Source organism: Falco rusticolus, chromosome 2 (assembly GCF_015220075.1).
Source record: "Falco rusticolus isolate bFalRus1 chromosome 2, bFalRus1.pri, whole genome shotgun sequence".
In the NCBI taxonomy this organism is placed as follows: domain Eukaryota; kingdom Metazoa; phylum Chordata; class Aves; order Falconiformes; family Falconidae; genus Falco; species Falco rusticolus.
The window spans coordinates 8,155,590-8,177,179 of NC_051188.1; the positions used below are offsets into that span (position 1 = coordinate 8,155,590).

Sequence of the window (21,590 nt, forward strand, 5' to 3'; positions counted from 1 at the left end):
ATTTTCTTTCTTCTCTTTTTGGCTTGATGGAATTTTACTAAGAACAAGGGATCGTGCCAAAATCCTACAGAAAGGGCTTTCTCTTTTTTCTCTTTTTGTTTTGTCAGTTAAATTACACAAAGATTTTCCAGATCAATATAGCTAACCTGTGCTAATTAAGCTGTTAATGTGGGTGGTAAATGAAGCTTAGTCAAATGATAAATAATAGCCCATGTCCTGCTGAATTTCACACTGCGTCTCACACCTCAAAGCCATCACAAGGTTATAGCAATCTGATTATTGATTTTGTCTACAGCCCTTCATTACACTTAATACTTTATGGAGTATTTCAATACCGTGCAGTACTAAGTAGATGTTATGAAAGAATACCATCTGGTACAGTTAGCATGCATATTAGCTTCTGAGGACTTACAGGATTTTGTCTGGACAGGACTTGGAAGAATTTTGTTCAGGTAGAAACTTGAGCTTCTGGAGCCCTTTTTCCAGAAGAGAAAAGTAGTGGAAATGGGGCTCTTTCCCCAACACCCACACTCCATGTTGAGTCTGAACCTCAGCGCTGAATAGCCTTCACTCCAGAAGATGCCTATCCTTAAGTCCCTGTGGATCACAGTCAGCCCCAAAGTTTCTCCTTACTGGCTGCAACCCTTTTCAATGGCTTAAGCTTCAGCACAATTTGAGTGGGCTGGAGTTTTTTCTTTGCCTTCCATCTGTCCACAATTTCACCACACTTCTATGAAACGACAGGCTCGTTTGTCTCCATAGCTCATACCCTACTGATGGCATGGATGTAGTGTCAGCTTTAGCATCTGGACATGTATGCCAGAGGCTGGGCAAAACAGAAGGTAAAATCTGTGCTAGCTTATTTGTGCTGGTTATAATTCTGTACCAAAGCCAAATAGGAGCCCACAAAAAAAAAAAAAAATATTGTAAACAATAGTGTCAGAATTATTGGCTATTTTCCTTCAGTTGCTCTTGTCACTGTCACTCCCATGGGATTCTGCTGTTTAAATGCACATGTCTGCATCTGACCTTGTTCTTTAAATGCTGTTATAGGACCCTTATGGCTTTTTCTCTCATCCCAAAGTAGACATCTAAAATAGTTCAGATGACTCATGTCTTAGAATATGCACTTGCCTCTTTGTCGGCGCCCATTAACTCCAAACGGTACCTAGGGACTAGCTTAGACATAAGCACTCAAGATACAGTGATATCTGAAATTAGCTGAAATGAATCCCCTTCTGCAGATCTGTATGCTATTGAAACAAGTATTTTCAAGTTTAAGATTGTATTCATACAAACAGGCTCCCCTGCTCATGTGTAGTACACGAGGGCTTCATTGCCCACCCCAAGGCTGACTTTCTTAGGCTGTTGAAAAACACAGCTTTGTCTCCTAGGGGATGGAGGGCAGGCAGTGCAGGAGCATCCTCATCCAGCCTGGAGAATGAATCCTTTCATCTCCAGGGGAATGGGAAATCCCGAGTTTCGTATCACCCCTAAAATTTCCAGAGAAAATTAAGGGAAAATAATACATCTGATGCATGAAACCTAGTGTAACAATGATTGTAGGTTTTTAACTTTGCATGAAAACCAAAGTTAAGCAAGTGATTATGGTATCAAACATTTGCAAAAAGAGAAGAAAATCCATTACCCACACTCTTCATATGTTATGTTGCCTCATCCTCAAAAGCTGTATAATCTCTTCCTTTTATTAAATATGATGTTTTCTCTTTGCTGCTTCAGCACCATTGCTAGGTTGGAGTTGGTCCTGCCTGTTCTCCCTCTCTCCTAACACACCAGTACTTTTTTTTATTTGCTTTTTCTGTCATTCTCCTGAATTACAACGTTATTTTTACTTGAAAAGCTTCCTTACACATTTCTCACAGCTGCCTAGATCATATATCACAAAAAATCTCTATCAATGTATTAGATTCACGAGCGACTCAGTAGTCAGACTACTTCAGGATGTAAATCCCCCTCTAAATCCTACTTGTCTCATCCATCAGGCATCAGGTAGCCCTCTTCCCCTGTATGGCTTGGCAGAAGCCCACCAGGACAGTGTAACACATACGTGCACACAGGCAGATGAAATGAAGGCAACCTTGTCTGTTTTATGAAGCCCTGGTATGCCTTATGACATTCTTTCTTCTGTAGTATGCAAATTAGTTGCAAAAGCCCATCTGTGGATTTTCTCAGAGACAAGCACTGAACTGAGTAAAAATAAAATCGTAATTTTAAACTTTGCTAAGTCTTAAGTGCTATTTAGAACCTGCCAGAACCCTTACGTGGTACCAACTATGCGACAGTGACCCAGAAAGAGAAATGCAGAGGGATTATTCATGCATTAGGTTAAAGAATCCTTCTCCATCTCCTTTTGCGCCCCCACAGAGGGGAGGACAGTGATGCATCGGGGCCATGCACCTGCACCCAAGTCATGGTCCATATAATGCCGCTTGTTTCTCTTGGCAAATGTCTCTGCTCTAGTTCCCTAAATATCACCATGAGGAAACGGCCCTATCCTAACAGGAGTGGAGAGAGGATAAGTGTGTAAAATATGATGCTGTGAGATTTGTGTTCAGGGAAAGGATAAGGGTCAGAAAATAGCTCATAGCTAGATGTCAGGCTGTGGATAAACTAGACTATCGAGGTTATGCACAGAAGGACAATCAACCAAAACGTATATATTCTGAGGATAAAAATAGTTTAGGCAGCTTGTGGATTTTCTCTGCTGCAGCATGTTAGAGCCTTAACAATTGGAGAAGCAAAATAATTGCATCTTAAATTTCTGCGCCATCCTTGTAAACAGCCTTGCTACCAAATCAATAAATGAAGCCTTACTACTCAACATTGAAAAAGCCCAATTTCAGCAAAGAGAATTGAAACACATGGCAGGGGAGGGAAGGGAAATAAAGAAGGGGTCTCCACACCTTGAAGTTATGAGGGACTTTGGAATGGTTCAGGTGAGAGCATTACCAGGGAGAAGTGTCGAACCCGGTCTCTATGTGAAACGTTTTATCAAGCTTTAGTACTTGACCTGCTGCTTGTCAGCTTCAATTTCTTCTCTTTCTTCTCTCATCAGGAGGCCAAGAAGACTGCATCCTTTCTTATGAACCTGTCACAAGACAAGAAAGTAAGTTTCATTTCCTTTTCTGTCACTGTTCCTTGTATTTTTCATTTCATAATTTGGGGGCCAGCAGTAAACCTTGCTGTGCCAGCTCCAGACTCTCTGTGGCTCCTTTTTCTCGGCCACTCAATTTATTACAATTTCTTACAAAGGAAGCAATGTAAGTGTCTCCCTTGCTAGCCCCCAAGTCCTAACATTCTCAGGACTTTCCCCTATATACTCTCATGGGCTTTGCTAATAATTATGTTAATCAGTCTACAAAATATTGTTGCAGATTTGCTAGATATCCTGCAATATTGTTACATGGGAAGCCTTTATTATTTTCCTTCTCATGTGGTATGTGCCTCTAGCCAGGACAGATGAACCTATGGGAAGGGAACTGAAAATGGAAGTGCTCTCACCTGATTTAATGGGGGACGCACTCGTGTAACTGAGGAGAAAGAAATCCTACAATATCCTTTCCATGCCTCATGAGAGAGTCCATCTGCAAGCATTAGGGAGTCAGCTTGTTAAGCAATAGCAAATATATATACCTCCACATAGTCCTTTGACTACATGTGTGTGCATCGCCACAGAGCTCTGCAAAATGAGTGATACTCATTCAGTTTTCGTTTAGCCATGTCAATAAATAAGTTATTCATCAATAAAATGTACACTTAAGTTTTCACTTCATACATAAAGGCAATAACTCTGGTTAGCAGATCTTTGAGAAGATTTACTGTTATTGTCAGTAAATTCATCAAAATGTGCTTTTCTTTTTGTTGTTCAGTTAATTACACCAGGCCGGTTATTATTCTGGGTCCTATGAAAGATCGGATCAACGATGACTTGATATCTGAATTCCCTGATAAGTTTGGGTCGTGTGTACCACGTAAGTATGATTTTATTCCTATTTCTGCAGCTGAGTGAGCTGTATCCCTTGGTGCCACACATTAAGTAAATTGCTGTAAAAGCAGCATCCGTGAACTACATGTAGCTGAGTTTCTCAAAAGCCATGTTTCCATAGGACAAAAAAGGGGAAAGGAACAAACAGAAAAAGATTGTGAAGGTCTGGAAAGAATTTCTCAAAAGAATTGTCTCAAAAGCTGTAGCATTTTTGAAATAAGGAGCCTTCCACCCACTGACTCAGTTTACTAATCAATTAATCTGTGATGTCTTAAATGGGATAAAGTTTGAAGTACTGGTAAAATGTGAAATATTTCAACTCAGTTACACAGCATCCATCAATAAAAATACAGAGCGATCTGTGATTTGTGTGAGATCTAGACTGTCTAATCTGCAAGCAATGTTGGACCCTGAATAAAGCAGAGTATTTATATATTGGATCCTTAGAGCTCACTGGGTGTTTATTTCCAGCCCCTCGTTGCAGTCATAGTTCATTCTAAACCGTTGTCTCTGCAAATACACCAGCTTAAAACTGCTAGAGGTGAGATCAGAGTCAGGCTTATAATTAAGTCTAAATTGAACTGATGATATGACAATTAATTTCATCACTGTAATAGGATTAGATTTGCAATCCGGAATGCATTTTGTATTTGAGGTTTGTGCATGTTCCTGCTGAAAAAAATGTGGAATTCTGGTAAAACCTAATTTTACAGTAGCCTTTAAGTATTAATTAGAGGTAAACATCTGAAGGTACTAGTACAAAAAGGCAGCTTTATTGTCATAACTCCATTGAAAACAGTGTGTAATAGCCAAAGATCTCCTCCCAAATGTGGAGTAGCTCCACTTAAAGCAGACACAGCATTGCCACTGAGCAAACGTTAATTACTGCATTTTTTCACATCAAATGTTTTCACAGACTTCTTGATCTTCCATCTCTTGTTTCATGCAGATACCACACGGCCAAAGCGTGACTATGAAGTGGATGGAAGAGATTATCATTTTGTCATTTCAAGAGAACAAATGGAAAAAGACATCCAAGAGCACAAATTTATAGAAGCTGGGCAGTACAACGATAATTTATATGGAACTAGTGTCCAGTCTGTGAGATTTGTGGCAGAAAGGGTATGTTGGCACTAGTTTTATTGCCCATGCAAGATGATCTGTTTTGTTTCCACATTGTATCTCAGACATGATCCTTCTGCCAAAAATATAAAATATCTGCAGAGCGGCATCCTAATATTTATAGGCTTTATAATGACTCCACAAGCGGAGTCTCTGACTTTGAATGACAACAACCTTGGCACTTTCTGTACTTGAATTTGGTGCCACCGATTCAGAGATCTAACACAGTGCCTCAGGTATGCCCCAAAGCAGCCTTCCCTCTTCCCTCTGTAAGACAGGTAAATAAACTTATCTCACTTTCACAGAGGCAAAAGAATGAAGCACAGAAAGATTAAATGACTTGCCTCAGGTGACTCGGGGAGTCTTTGACACAAACAAGGACTGAATTAACCAGTAAGAATGTAGACATCTTATTATTTTTATGAAATAATTTTCCTCATCTCTGAAGAAAATCCTCTCCCCCTGCAAAGTTCATCCCAGTAGAAATAAAAACCAGGTTTGTTCCCATATCTCCAGTGTATATTTTATATTAGCACTAAAGCAAAGGAAAGAGCGCAGAGGAGTGGAGTGCAAGACCTGGCGTCCCCCTTCCCTGGTGTGCCAGTAACAACCTCATTCCAGGGCACTGCATCACAGAATTGCTCCCCATCTTTTGCCTGATCTGCAGCAAACTCTGCAAAAATAAACACATCCTCATGTGTTTCCAACAGGGCAAGCACTGTATACTCGATGTGTCAGGAAACGCTATCAAACGACTACAAGTTGCACAACTCTATCCCATCGCTATCTTCATTAAGCCTAAATCATGGGAACCTCTGATGTAAGTACAAACTCCTTCAAGCGTTTTATTTTCAGGGTACAGTTCAAGTGGCAGAAAACAGGTCTTCAGTCTACATTTGCCTGTCCTCTAAAATCAGTAATAACGAGAGGAATTGCCCTCCCTACCTGCCATCCACTCTATCCTGGCACCTCAAGGAACAAGCCAAAGCTGCCTTTGAACCTTTCACACTGCGACATGTGGGCTAACGTGCTGGACCATGGTCCTGCCAGTGCTCAGTGTACTTGTTCCAACCTGTGCAGCAAGTTCTCCGAGGACTCATGTGGCATGGCTTGTTCCATCTAGCCTTGGGTGCTCCTGAGGTGTAGAGTCTGGTCACAGGGGTGAACCAGAAGGTAAACCTGTGTCAGATTTGCAGTGTGCGCCTCTTCATTAGCCCTTCAGCTACTTGAAGGTCTGTAAAAGGATAGGCAAGGCTACCCATGGGACTGGAAAGGGGCAAACATAACACTTAAAGAAGGAAAGAGAAGGCACCAACTTTATGCGGTCACCAGGGAACCTAATTTCAATACTCAGAATAACACTGAGATCCAGGGAACTCAAGTACAATAACTGAGAGGATAAAAACATTGTAAAAGGCAGCCAATGTATGCATATTGAGAGAAAATCGGTCTTATTTCCTTCTTTCATGAGGTGGATATCAATGATTGTATTGCATTTGATTTTTGTTCTAGCTCCATGGAACATTCTCGGTAGCAGCTATGGGAAGTATAGTCCAGAGGGAATCACTAGAGAGCATGTGCACAAGCATACGCAGTCATTGAAAATTACGTTGTTAAACTGGGAGGGTAACAGAAATCCTGCAAGTATATGTCCTGAGCTCTGCCCCTGTTTGGGACTACTTGTTATTTTCATTAATTACTTGAACAATTAATTGGACAATACTTTTGGAAAGTTTGTTAATAACTCAAGGCTGAGCAGGTGGCAAGCACTTTGAAGGGTAAGATTAAAACTTGATGTAGGATCAGTAGGATGAAGTTCAGCACAGAAAAAGGACAGAAAATGAAATGCACAAGTACAAGCAGGGAATAAGCTATAACACTGCAGAAAAGCATCTGGCTTTTCTGGGATGGATTGCACAGGAATATGAATAGATGGATAATGCAATTGCAAAAAAGGAAACTGCCACTGTGGGCTGTATTAACATCAGTGTTCTGTAAGGACACAATAGACAATTTTGTTTTACTGGGCAGGGATAAGGCTTCAGCTGGAGCACTGGCCTGGTTTTGGGTTCCACCCTGGAAGTGGAGGAGGAACGAGGGTTACCTAGTGTCAAGGGGAGAAGGCTGTGGAGGAACTATGGAAGCGATCTTCATACTGGTTAAAGCTCAGGCTTTCAATTTCAAAAATGATCAATTGTTTTCCACATACACTTACAATCATGTGAGAGTTATCAGCTTAATTTTCTGTGCTAGGGCTGAAACTTTGGACTCTGTGCCTTCCCCTCACCAAAGGCTCCGCAAATGCCTGGTAATGCCATAGGTACCAACTAAAATGTAGGCATCCCCCCTCCTGTGACAGATGCCTATCTGGTTACGGTGAGGGTGTTCCCACAACCACTGGGTGACAGAGCTGGAAGGATGCTAACACGGCCCATCACACAAATGTGTATCCTCCCTGGCCCTGCCTTTTGGTGATAAAGGTTGTTGCACGCCCAGCCACGTTGCAGGGAACGATGCACAGTACGTGGCACTCGGACAGCCCCATCCTGACCAAAGCCATTTTGGGTTGGATGCCTTCTTGACATTTCTTTCCAGCCCTACAACTCAATTATATTCTGATTATTGTTGCTGCATAGAAGGGGAGGGGTAGTCTGATAGCCTACCTTCTGCATTGATTGTTTTAAGATCAATCTTAACCTACAGTTTTCCCATCCATAAAATATTTCCATTGTTTGTTTAACGCTGACACTGCACCTGGAGTGATAAAAAACCCCAAACAAATCACGCAATAAAAGTGGCCCTTACTCTGAAAAATACATTAGAGCCAGAAATGTGGCAAAAACATAAAGGCTTCATTTATTTGATGTAAGAACAGCAAATCCTTGAACAGATTGACTGAAAAGTGTTCTGAAGATGCAAAATATTATGACAATCATCCTGTTACTAAACCAAAGCAATGCTAATATTTTACTTAGGACAAAAGTTATGCAGAGTTAGCATAATTTCACTTGCTGGTATAACTCGAAAGTAAGCTATTCTTCACTCTCTAAATCTAAACCTGCCTCAGCGTTGACAGTATGGTAGGGACAAACAAAGTGAAATCCATTATGTGACTTTTAATTCCTTGTTCCTCAAATACCCTGTGGAAGACACCCTTAATTAGAAATCCAAACTTTCATGAGACTGCAAAAGTCTTTATATATCAATACCAGTTTGGGATTTTTTGCAGTAATATGGCTTATGTAAATAAATTAGGTAAATACAATACAACTCCTGAAAAAAAAAAAAAAAAAGGGAAAAATGTAATGAATGCAGGCATTCTAAATTAGTTTATCCCCTGCAGCCTGCTTTCCACAAGCAATCTTTTTAGCTAGTTAATCTATCTAATGTTTATTTCTCTTATCAAACAGTACCCAAAATTAGTTTCTAACAGAAATGAGAACTCTTTTATATAAACAGGATCATTATTTTTCAAGAATTGTCTTGAGAATAATGACATAGCTCTGAGTCCCTTGCTTGTGAAAATCATTTATTTTATTTAGTAATGGGCCTACAAATATATACTCTGACGTCAGTGACAGTGAGTTGTAGGGTGTGCGTAGATAAACAGATATAACACCTTTCCAACAGATACTATTATTTAGTATGGAGAAGTTTAACATGGTAAGCCAGTGCTCTGTGGGAACAGAAAGAAGACATTTTTATGACAGCATAACAGTGTTCACTCGGTCTTTTTTATGTACATAACTATTACAACACAAAGATTGTAAGTTTATCTGCCATAGACTATTGTTCATACAAATGAGTTTAAAAGTTAGTGTAACAGCAAAGTAAAACCATAAAAGACAAAAAATTGCTAACTGGAAGACACAGAGAAACAAAGTCAAAAGATTTAACTAGCAGCAAAATCAGCACTTGAAGTCTAATTCTGTTTTATGCATTGCTCCTTTGCCCTCATCTAACAGTGAAGGTAAGAAGAGTGAAGGGAGCTGAAATTAAGCTTGCACCTGCACATGAAACCTGGTCATCACCAGTTCTCTGGAAATACCATACTAACACTAATGACCACAGCAATGGAACACTGTAAGGGGCTATTGGATGTAAAAGCAATCAGAACACACAGCTTGAGCTGGATGTCTCCTGATCCTGCTTTTTTCAATTAAATTCAGTCCTGGCGATCAAATTGCTGTAAACAAGCTGGTCTGTCATCCTGCCCTCCCACCCTTCCGTCCTTGCTACCTTCCCCACCTCTACATGACTCCAGTTGGTTTAATCCCAGAGGCATCTCTGTTGGTGCCTCTCAACTGGCCTCTCTCTCTAGAAGAGGAGGACGGCGGTGGGATCACAGGGGTGAGAGCTGGAAGTAATGAAGAGCCTGCCTGGGTGACCTCTTTGGTGGGAGAGGAAGACAACCCTGGAAAATGTGCCTGCAGGAACAAGCATTTTGAATTCACCAGATGTGCAGGTCCCTGGCTAAGGAATAAAAAAATTAGAAGGGACTACAGTTTGACATCACTTTTAATTCATCATGAAAAATGGACATCATGGTCCTCCCCCTCTTCCATCCTCTCTCCTGAAGGCACAGGATAGGCAGAGGCATCTGCGCAGTTTTATACCCCAGGCAAATCTACAACCTGAAAGCGTAATGCAAATTTCTGCTTACTTAAAAGTACTTATTATTTGAAATGCTTGTTTATATTTTTATTTGTATTTTCTCCTCTGATATTCAAAGATCTTGAGGAGTACTTCTCAAAAATTTACCAGAAATAGATCTGTAAGGAAGAGGATGTTCTTAGCACTGGAATATTGGCTAAGTGTCCTTAAGATGGAAATGTTAAGTTTGCATAAGAATTTGCAATGATATGTCCCACTTCAAGACAGAGTTTTGGTTCAGTCACCTAAAGATATGTTCAAGTAGGCATAGCTGATAAGAAGCTCACCTGAACTCACTTAGATAGCAATCTTTTTATAAATAGAATTAGTAGTATTGCAAATTTAGCAGCATGATACATATTGGCAAATATTAAAACTCTTTATATAATTCACAAATAACTGTCAGAAATTTTTAAAGAAATCTTTTTTGTCCTTCATGTTATAAATTTGCTTTCTGCTTTGCATTGGTGCTTTCAGAGGGATTTTTCTAGGCGGTTTTCCCAGCTATATGGTTAGTTAGGTAGATAGACAGCTTTAAGTCATTTCTAGAAATGCCTTTTTGCATCCTGGACACCTCACAGGGTAGTTTTCAGCAGCCAGGTAGGAGTCAGATGTAGCAAGTTCATTTTTTTACTGCACTATCATGCACATAATTTCCTACATGCATCACCCATGTCGTACTGTATACGGTCCATTAGCACATAATCATATGACTCAGAGCAAGGCATTAAATCAGATTTATGTAGAACACAAGATGCTCCCTTCTCTCATTTTCTTAGTTGCCTCAGAAAATTTCCATCATGTTTTAGGAAAAATGAATCCATGCTGTGAAAAAATGCTAGAACGGGCAAACTCTATTATTGCTAATTAATGTGGGTATCTGCAGGCATGTGTGTGTAAGGCAGTCAATGAGTATGAGCTTGATTCTTTGCAAGTATGCAGTGGTATTAAAAGCTGAGCGTGCAGCAGCAAGACAACTAATTTCTGAAAGTTATTAAATAATGCCTCTGTTGAAACAGAAATGCTCCACCAAATAGCAAAACATTGGCAATAACAGAATGTTAGTGACACCATCTATGTTTTTACCTTTATTGGCACCCTGTACGTTTTAGAATCAAGAAGACACACTTGACTGGGAATCTCACTAGTTAATCAGAAAGGACTGGAACAGAGAACATAAATAGATTACTCATCATAATTCTTCCTGCTGGAAAGATTCAGTTTGATTTCTTGTGATATCTGGAATTCATGGCCCCAGCTGAACCAAGAAGTCTCTCTGGAAGACATTCTGGGTCCTTCTGAGGCTTCCCTACACACATCCTCCTGACTGTGAGATACCTTCTACAGGGTCAGGAATCTCAGTGTGCTGAGTCCTGCCTTTAGCCATGATTTCACTTCCATAGCCAAAGCCCCAGTCGAAAGCCAGCTTCCATTTCAGCAGTTTGGCCAACCTTATTGAGCTGAGACAGCCAGCTGTGGGGCTGGGAGGCAAAGAGGTTCCTGAAGAAGCTCCAGCTCTGGAGGCAGGAGTGCTCCGAGTGCTCAGACCTCGAGACCACCTGGCTCCCAGACTTACCCATGGGTTCCTGATAACACAAGTCCATCTCAGTCAGCAGTTACCAGATTTGAGCCTCGTATTTTGTTTGGGAGATTAGAGCAGTGAACCCAAAATAGAAATTTAGTGGAGAAATGGGAAATAGCCTGGAAATGTAGCTTTATACTATAGAAGAATGAAATTTAAAACACTGAAACTGCTCCTGAATTGATGGAAGAATTTCACCACTTGATTCTTGTTCTGATCTCAATCCACTTGTGAGTCAGCTGAATGTATCTTTTAGAAAACTGTTCTAGTAAGAATCTAAACTTTTTGATGACTTCCTCTGTGTTTCTAGGGAAATGAATAAACGTCTTACAGAGGAGCAAGCGAAGAAAACCTATGATCGAGCAATTAAATTAGAACAAGAATTTGGAGAATATTTTACAGGTATGTTTGTATTAAAAACAATTTTATCCCCCAAGATATAGTCTCTTACTGCAAAAGAACTGGATCAGCTTTGTCTCTGGCCCAGAGTGCATACCAGTATACTGTGCCCGGAGTAAGGATTCCTGGCTAGAGACTATTGTTTCCCTGAAATTCAACAGCAGTTGAGGCGTTCAACTCCTCAAAAGGTTGATGCCCTGAAGGAATAGCTGTGCATTGATTTGATTCCCTCCCTGACCCAAAACTGCTTTTAATGAAGTCTGTAAAAATGTTGCATCATTGCATTTGTACAGACCAAAGAATTCCTTGCCAGCTCAAGATAAGAGCTCAAGCTATAGATCATGGGAGGGAAAAAGAAGGGCATCTTCTTCCTGACCTGGAAAAGAGAAAGATTTAAGACCTCCTCTGGGTCTCAGCATTTCCTCTGGCCAGGTTTAGGCAGCTCCCTAATCAGGGGACTGGTATTTGTGGATAACACTCAGAAGCACCCAGTTGCCCTTCCACGTGCTGCCAGTGCAAATAACCCAAAGTTCCAGATTTCTGCTGGGAGGACAAGGAATTTAAGAGTATAGACACTGTGCTTTATGTTGCAGTTGCTCTGTCTTCTGTCAGCTTGGGCCTGACCTAGCTAACTTTTGCAGCCAAGAGTGAGTTTATTATAACCAGGTCAGGAAAAGAACAGGCTGTAAATCTGCTGCTACTCATTGCTGAAGTAGCCTCTAAACCAAACGAAATGTAAAGCTTGGCTTGGAACAGTGGGAACCCACCACACTGCTCTCCCCTAGGACAGAACTGCTAGTTCTCTAAACCAACCAAGCTCAGTCTCCCCACTATAAGCAGTGGGCTGGGTCTCTGTCGTGGGAAGGTGCCATTGGTTTGAACTTAGTTGCCATCTGCAGGGGTATGACTTTTCCATAATCAACATCACAGTGTGCTAGTATTCCCTCTTATTTCATCAGTATTTACGAGTGCACTGAAAATCTGCTGACACTGGATGCTGTAGAATATCTCAATTAAAAGAAGTATCGATATGTTTTCTCTACTGCAGCTATTGTCCAAGGAGATAGCTTAGAAGATATATATAATCAATGCAAACTTGTAATTGAAGAACAATCTGGGCCTTTCATCTGGATTCCTTCAAAGGAAAAATTATAAATTAGCCACTGCACCTCTGATTACAATGGGAGAATATTTAGAAGAAAACTATAATATACTATTTGGAGGCTTTCCTGTTTTTGTTGCATTTATGTTCTTTGCAGTCAATGTGAATTTTGATGAATGTACAACACAAAGTGTTTGAAGCCATGAAGGACACTGATGGGTCAAAGGGTAGGAACAAAAAGATTTCTACCTTATAAAGCAAATTTGTTGTGTGCTCAGAGCACCAGTTGTAGGTATAAACTTTTCACATGGAGACCCTCTGTCAAGGGGAGCTAGCCACGTCCTGTGCCCATGTGGACATTCTGATCGATTTCAATGGCTGAGCTCAGTGTGTTGATTGCTTTAAAGAGAAGTTCCCAGCTCTTGAACCTCATATAGGGCTTGATCCTGCAAGGCGCTCAGCACTTGACCCCAGTTCCTACACATGAGTAGCCCGCTGACTTGGAGCCCCTTGTGATCCTTCCCTATGTCATTCAGTCCCATCACTTCCAGTAGGACTATTCATGTGCTCAAAGCCAAGCACAGGCTTAAGCGTTTTGCTAGATCAGGGCCACACGCACCTTGCAAAATCAAGCTCAGAGTACCTGGTCCACTTCCTACTGAAGTCACTGGTGGGATGCTCTTTGACTTGACTGGGAGGTGGGTCCTATTCCAAGCTTGTCATTGCACATTTGTAGTTGGTACTCCTCGACTTTGGTAACTATGCACATCTTTTGATTTCTGAAACCCAGTCAAGCATTTCTTTTCTCCCCTTTGGAAACACTATTGCATCAGGAACTAACAATATAGTTTATTTTAGTGGAGTTTGGGGGTGGGAGAGGATGGAAGCATTTCACATCACACACACGTGCACACAAACACATTCCCATGCGGACACACGCATGTATGAGGATTCACAGCACCTATGTTGACAAGGAGGGATACAACTGGGAAAAGCTTTAAAATTTTTGATTGTCTATTTTATCATTTATATTGATAGAAGGCACTTAAAGATGGAATAATTTATAAAAATAAAAATATATTGATGTATAGAAACTAATTTCTATAGGTAAAAATGTTTTTGTGAGATTTTTGTAAAGATTAATTAATTGAAAGATTAAATATTTACACCCTTGTGCGACTGTAAAATGTAAAGAGGACCATAAGTTGCATTATCCCTTTTCAGTAACAGATTCTCTATTATTAATGATGAGCAAGATAATTCCTTAAATTGTAGCTGTCATCTTGTTTTTCTCTCAATTTAATCCTCTCCCTTGCCTCTATTTAATCACGATGAACTCCTGTGGAAAGATCTCTTGAACTGACCGCCCCGTAGGACCTTTTCTGAACAGAAAAGGATAATGCATCTTTAAATTGAAATGGACAATTTTTCAGAAGTAAAATGTCAGTGCTTGAATACAGTTAATAATTTCTCTTTTGGAGGGAGTCACACTTCACCCCCAAATGGTTAATGATTCTTCCTGTTTCTTTAAAGGAAATACCAAAAGCGTCTGATCTTTCCTCTCTTTGCAAGCAGGCAGGTCACCAACTAACTTGTATCTTCATTCATTTCACAGTCAACAAGGGTCCGAAAAGCAAAAACTGAGGCAATGGACATTTGTGAGGGATTTGGGGAAAGTCTGTGGAATTGCAGTTTCAGGTGCAGGGGAGGGGAGAGGGAGCTATTTTTTTCTCGTTTCACATTGCCCTTCCTTTGTATACTGATGCCATTCTTCACTGCCACACACGGGGACTGCTGCGGGGAGGTGTTACGATGGTAAACTGAATGGCTTTTGCTGCTGCTGGACCAAGTCTTCTACAAAACCCACTCTCCTGCCTGCTGCGCCGCAGGAGTCTGATGCTTACGAGCTGGTGGCTAGAGTAACCCTAATGCTTAAGGACATTTTAAGGGCAAATGCTTAAATAGACTCCTCAGTTACTTGTCTATTTGAAGCTTACATTTCTACACCCTGTCAAGCTGACAGGTATCTCCAGCCAACCTCCGCAGACAGCGTGACTAGCTGGATGTTTGCAATATAGCCACCAGCAGTGACAGGGTTAAAACTACGGGCATTTTAGTGGCCCTGAGGTGGCCCCTCACTTACTGCCCTACTATGGTAACTTTGAGAAGTTCACACTTCTTTAACTACTATTTTTCTTGCCTGGCCAGCGCAGAGTTGTAAAGGAGGGTTTCAGTGAAGTCTTCAAAAGCGCTTTGTAACCAGAAGGGCTAGAAACTTTTTTTTTTTTATTTTTTTACAAAATATAAACAAATGAAAGCTTCGATTTTGGATAATTCTGCAGAAATCCACAGAGTGACCCCAGATCTTTGGAAGCTATGGATTTTCCATGCTGGCAAAGTACTATTGCCCCAGGTTGGGAAATAACCCACCAGACCTGAAAAACCAAGTATCCTAAAGCAGGAACTTCATTTTAATTTTCAGCTTTGTTTTTAAGCAATCAATCACATCTGCTTCTTTGTTTCTTAGTTCAGCATGCAGCCTTTTACGGTACTATCCTACTAGCAACTGTTTTGCTTTGTCATGTGCTGTGCTTTACGGTGAACAGTAACACTATGGCTGAGTACAATCAATTTTTCCATCAGTCCTTGGTTACTGTAGTAACATTATTTATTTTTCCCTGTCTGTTGTTTGTGCTTCCAGTTTAGAGTTGCCATTGCACTTTTTTTTTTTTTTTTAATAAAACATATATTTAAAAACAAATCACAAAGAGAAACAGTGCGAGGTCTTATTTCCCTTAGGACTTGTACTCCCATTTGTTTTGTGCGTTGACATTTTGTGTTTCATGTTTCAGCATCCTCAGAGCTGCCACTCATTTTTGCATTGCAGCTGTTCAGATCATACTGGGTGGTAGTGGGAGGAGGAAGAGAAACATAAGATTCATGCAAAATTATATCTGGTGGAAAAAAAAAAAGCCCAACCTCACAACCAAACAGCAATTGGCACCTGAGACCATATTGGTGCTAACACAGCTTAGCGTAATCAGATTCCTTTTCTGTCCGTGTAAAAGACTCGCAAATATCTAAACATGAGGCAAATGCTGGACCCTTTAGGAAAAGTGCCAGATCACACCCCTGGTGCTATTTCTCATGTTCTGGCACAGTGTGTAGCACCATAGGGTCTAAGCAGAACCAAAATTATCGCAGCTTTTTGTCCACCCATGAATGATCATGACGACATCTCGCTAGCTTTGTGCAGATGTGCAATGTTACAGCCTATTTATTTCTCCTTGCCACAAAACATCTTCCGTGCACTGACTCATTGAGAGCCTGCTAACAGGGCTCAGTGAAACGGCACTCTTCACTGGTCTTACGGTCTGACCACCCGCCAGTGAAAGAGCCTCTTTCTTGTTTAATTCCCCCTTCCTACAGAGGTACCCTGTCCATGCTAGCGCTTTGTAATTTCTTTGGTAGTAAAGGCTGTTCCTAGATAAATATTCTGTGATGTAATTGTGTTTGTAGCTAGCATGGTTTGATGCTCCGGTGTGGATAGGGTCCTAGGAACCACCCTGTGAAAGTCAAGGACAAGAAATCTCTCCGTTGCACTGAAATTTCAAATCCTCATCCTGGAGAGCAGTGTGGAACCTGAGCTAATAACCACTACGAGCCAGCAACAGTGTCCTAGTTACACAACGTCCACCTACTTATTTACATTAGTTTTCTGTGGAGAAATTTTTGGTGTTACACCTTCACTGTTACTTGCTTATCAGCACTCAGTCTAATCGTAATTTTGTTTTGGTTTGCACATATTTTGGTTTTCAAATTGTATCCCTGACCAGAGGATTCAGTGAGTGGCAACACATGAGGATATTTGTAGGGAAAATAGCGTTAATGACAAAAGTCTCGATCTTCTTCTTAAGCTGCAGTTTTAAAGCCATAATATCTGCCGTGTTAGCAGAAGGTGGTCTCTTATCCTTCACAGCTTTTAATCTCAACATTTTTTCTCTTGAACATTTTGTCTGCCATGTTATGCATGCAGTTCACTGTTCGACTGCATTCATGTGCTCAAGCCCATGCCTTGGTGGAATAAATGTGTTTTCCCATCCCATTAAAACTCAGATATCTTGTTAATTAGTTCAGAAGTAAGAACGGGGTCATCATTATGTTAAAAAAAGGGTTCCCATTTTAGGGCACAAATCAGCATCAAAGCTAACAGCAAATAACATCTAAAATCTATTCGGCGTATAGCTAGCCTAGGTCCTCAGCTGGTGTAAATCACAGCTACTCCATTGATTTCAGTGGAGTCCATCCCATTTACACCACCTGAAGTCACACATCAGTCCTCCCCATTACACCGGTTTTTTAGCGTTACTGTAAAACACCAAGGACACGCAGATAAACAGCAGCTCAGCATTTCCATCATTATTTACCGCTTCTATTACTGTAGCACCCAGAGGGACAAGTCATGGACCAAGATCCATTTGAGGTAGGTGCTGTGAAACTGCTGAACAAAAAGACACCCCACGGGCCAAATACTGCGGCCAGATTTTCAGAAGGCTTCAGCCCCACTGACATCTCACCAAAAGCAATAGGAACCACTACCCTGTTGGCCCCTTTGAGGCTCTTACCTTTAAGGCGAGGAGTGTGAGACACAGTCCGTCACCCCTCATGTCAGCCGCTTACGCCGTCTGGCCCTGACCTACAGCGCAACTTGCCCTGGTGTCAAACAGCATTTCTGGGGATGGGCGGTTGCCAGCATCCTAAGCAAGATCTCTGGGGGGATGGGGGGGGGGGGGGGAAGGCAAAAAAAAGAAAAGAAAAAAAAAAAAGAGGGGAAAAAAAAAAAAAGGCAACACTGTTGGCTCTTAGTGGGATAGCAACCTTTTAATTTCTGGATTTGTGTTCCTAAATTTGAATTGGCCAGCCCGAATTTCCGAATGCAGTGGCCTGTACTCAGCAGGCTGCTCCATCCGGCACGCTGGCCGGCGCGCGTCTCTTGAGCAGGATGTTTCTCAGTCCAGCTGTAGTGTGGGGTACTCAGAATCTGAACTGGAGTTTACAAAATATCCTGTCCAGCTTACACTCCTGTTATGTGTAAATACTCTGCGCATCCATTCCATTTGTGTAAAGAATAAAGCACACACAATTATAAAAATTAAGATGTATATTTCATACTAGCTGTGTCCTTGCTTATTTATTCCGGTCCAAGCTCTCAGTTGTGGTTCAGTTGTAAATGCTTGATAGAGTGTTTATAAATATGTCATGAATTTTATTATAAAATATTAATATTAAAGCATTTTTACACTTTATAGCAAATGGCTTCTTCACAAGGCATAATTTGTCTTTTTTCCTTAAAGCAGAATAGTAAAAGAGAATTAATATGCTCTTAATATGTCTTGAGACACTATCACATCTATCACACAAGACAGATACAAGTCTGGAAGTGGGATGGTGGTTTCAAAAGTGACTGAGGTTGCAGAGGCTTTTTTCTTTCTTGCAAATTTTTTTCTTTTTAACTTCACATTGACATAGAAGTTGCCACCAAGATTCACTCCCATAAAGTACTGCCACTTTCTCCTTACCACAGTTCTGCTGCTGGGTATCATCAGCATATTGGTGAATAATTATCAGATAATTTATTTTTTTTTTAATTTAAGAATTGATCCATGTTTCTGACATCACAGCATAGCTGTTGGGATAAGGACTGTAATAATTACATGCTTGTGAGCCACTTAGTGAAGCATAAACTCAGTTGTGCAATAGGGTCCCAACAGCCCAAGAACCTTGGGGTTTGGCCATCCCAGGAACATCTTTGCAGATGGCTTGTGAGCTCCAGGGAGGCCATGTGATTGTCAAGTCTCCAGCAGAGGCAGAAACATGATAAGGACACTGCTTTCAACACAGAGACGGTGCTAGATGCTGTCTGCAGAGGACCACAGAACCTCCATATGGCTCTGGGAGCCACAGCTGACACAACAGGGAGAAAAGCTCTATCCACAGAGTTTTACGTGCATAACCACAAGGATGGTTAATCATCTGAACATGTGTTGTGATGCTTTAGACTTCTCCAATAGATTCAGAAGAGCTGAGACAATCCAAACAACAATTTACATTGATATGCAGATGAGCACAACTTGGGGGGGGGGGGGGGGGGCGGGAAATAACAAGTTATTTTTGAGATATCAGCCTGTTTACTGAGTGATTGTTCACAGCAGTACATTACTGCTCCAACAATCCTAGCAACAACACAAAGTTGCTTTCCTGAGCAATGCCGTACAAAGCAGTCTGTAGGTGGGCTCTTGATCGCAGAGCAGCATCTCTTACAGAGTACTTTCTCCTTCCTATCCCTAGGCAAACCTGAGCTAATTCCTCAGACCATATTCTGCAAACACAAGAGAAACTGGGGAAATGCTCTTTATAAAATGCCTGGGAAGCAAGAAATACTTAAAATTGCAGGAACCTAGGCATGCTGTGACTATCAATTCAGGCAGCGGTGACAAACCCTGCCAGCCTGTTGCCTTGCCCAGGCATGGAGTATGTCCTGAATGGTCACCTTCTCTCATTTGTCCCACTGCCTTTCAACGTTCCCTCACACAGCCAGCCAAATATCTGCACTCAGCTGTCCAATCACCCCCTTGTGACTTGAAAGACACCACGTCCCAGTTTGAAAAAATGATTTGGGACCAGAGTTGCAAGGTAGGTGGGCAGTACTTCTATGTACAGATGCTACCAAGTGCCTAATCCATCTTGGGAAAGTCATTTCACATTGATTCTCAAAGGAATTTAGGTGCCTAGCTGGCATCAGCAAGTTACTGATTTCATTATAATCAGCATTTACAGCTGGCACATAGCAAATCAGTGACACCTGGGTCCCTATGTCACCCTTGGGAGAGCCGGAAAATGGTGATCCAGTTCCTAAATCTCTGGGCACAGATCAGATCCTCTTCCCCATCAGCAATCCATACAGCAATCTTTATCATAAAAAAATCTTGGACCATGCAGGAATAGTTACCAAAAAAATAGCCCTAACAGGCCATGACTGACCAACAGCACCATTACAAAACCCATTGCTGCAAGGAAGGTGACACCGTGGCTGCAGAGCAGGAGCTGCTTGGGCTGGTTGGCTGGACATGTCACTGGTAAAACAGCCACAGCTGAACCAGTCTATAGATCAATTTGGAAAGCATTGGAAAAAAGCACAGCTTCTGTGCTCAGTGGAGGAGGGCTGCTCTGGATGGCACCCACTGCTGCAGTCTCTTGCTGATGGAGATGGTTCCTCCCTGACACACCAGGGAGCTAATGATGCCAAATATCCCAGGGAAGCAGAGCATGGTGCCCAGAAGAGATAACTAATTTTAGTTAGCAAGGAAATTTAAATGCTTGCTGCAGAAGCTCATTAACTACTGTCAACTGTTCATTAGCCCTGGATCTAAGCAGAAGCAGGTGGCAGCAACCAGGGAAAACGAATTAGGTCTAATATATTATTAGTGTAATAGTAATAGGGCTGTTATAACATCAATAGAAAAGCAATGCACAGCTGGCCCCTGCGCTACACCAACTGATTAACTAATGTCTCAGGCTAAACAACTAGCCTGAATTTGAGGGCTTGCTCGGGTATGTATGGATAAAGAGTTTTCACCTAAGCCTCTTATGCCTTCCCTTCCACACAGTGACTCCCTGACACTGCCAGAGACATTGCCTTGCAGTACAGTCTAGAAATGCAATAAGGCATCAGCTATAAATCACAATTTGCAGATGCCCTTGAGCTGCAAAACTCTGGGATGGGCTTTAAACATGTAAGAAAAGTACAAAGATGTTGGGAACCTGGGGTTAAATCCAGCTCTAACAACAACTCACGTGGAGTCCCAATCTGCAGCAGAAACTCACCAGTGACACCAGCAAATCCTGCCTGACTTCTGCCTGACCTACCTACCCCAGCGGGCTGGTCTGAAAAAAATTCATGCCAGACTCCAAGGTATCATTTCTTTAAGGTCTTCTTGCCACCTTCTCCCTTTTTCCCAAGAAAGAGTGTTGCCACTGTGCCATCTGCAGTACCAGCTGGTCCTTCATTACCTTCAAAGTCAAAGCATGGGGCTGAACTGTCACAATCACCATGTGTAAGTACTAAGAGTGTCAAACCTATGTCAAACACATATTTCTTTCTTTTTTAAAAGAGTTTTGAATGCTGTTGGCTTGATGACTCAGAACAAATCTAAAGGGTGTGAGGGCAAATGTTGGTCTTAGCTCCTGTCAGTGGCTGTTGGCAGCAGGGGTTTTGGACAGGCTTTGCGGGATGCAGGAGTCACCAAAGCACCCTTTCTCCTCCTCTGGAGGTGTATTTATTGGCCGTATTCTGCCCATCTGGATGTGAGTTGCTGGGAGTCAGTTGCTGCGTAATGGCAATATACCTTCAGTAAAATATTAGCCAAATATTTTCTAAGCTTTTAACTCCCCATCTGTATGTAATCTCCTTTAATAGAGCTGGAATTTGCTGTAGGTAAGTATGCTTATCAGTTTACAATATCATTTCAGAGGCAGCATATCCAGAGCCTCTTTTTCCAATAGACACCACATCATCCTGTTTTAGAGATACCAAATGAGAAGGAAAATAATACTCTGAGGCTGTGTCTGCTGAACAGGGAAAAGCCCTGCAGATCCCCAGCTCGAAGGCACTGGGCAGAAGGAGCATTTCCAACTAAACGAGCTTAGGCATTTGCCTGAGCTTACCC

General features: G+C 41.5%; 1 protein-coding gene across 22 annotated transcripts in view; it reads left to right on the plus strand.

The window, feature by feature from the left end:
* DLG2 (discs large MAGUK scaffold protein 2) overlaps positions 1–18,031 on the plus strand; it is a 1,049,324-nt gene extending 1,031,293 nt beyond the window's left edge. For all 22 annotated transcript variants that reach the window (XM_037377334.1, XM_037377356.1, XM_037377333.1 and 19 more), the window contains 6 exons: positions 3,077–3,127; positions 3,891–3,992; positions 4,956–5,128; positions 5,839–5,948; positions 11,674–11,765; positions 12,811–18,031. In XM_037377334.1, coding sequence (XP_037233231.1) covers positions 3,077–3,127; positions 3,891–3,992; positions 4,956–5,128; positions 5,839–5,948; positions 11,674–11,765; positions 12,811–12,917 — 635 coding nt within the window. In that variant the 3' untranslated portion in view covers positions 12,918–18,031. The remainder of the gene's footprint in view (positions 1–3,076; positions 3,128–3,890; positions 3,993–4,955; positions 5,129–5,838; positions 5,949–11,673; positions 11,766–12,810) is intronic.
* Positions 18,032–21,590: the final 3,559 nt, after the last annotated feature.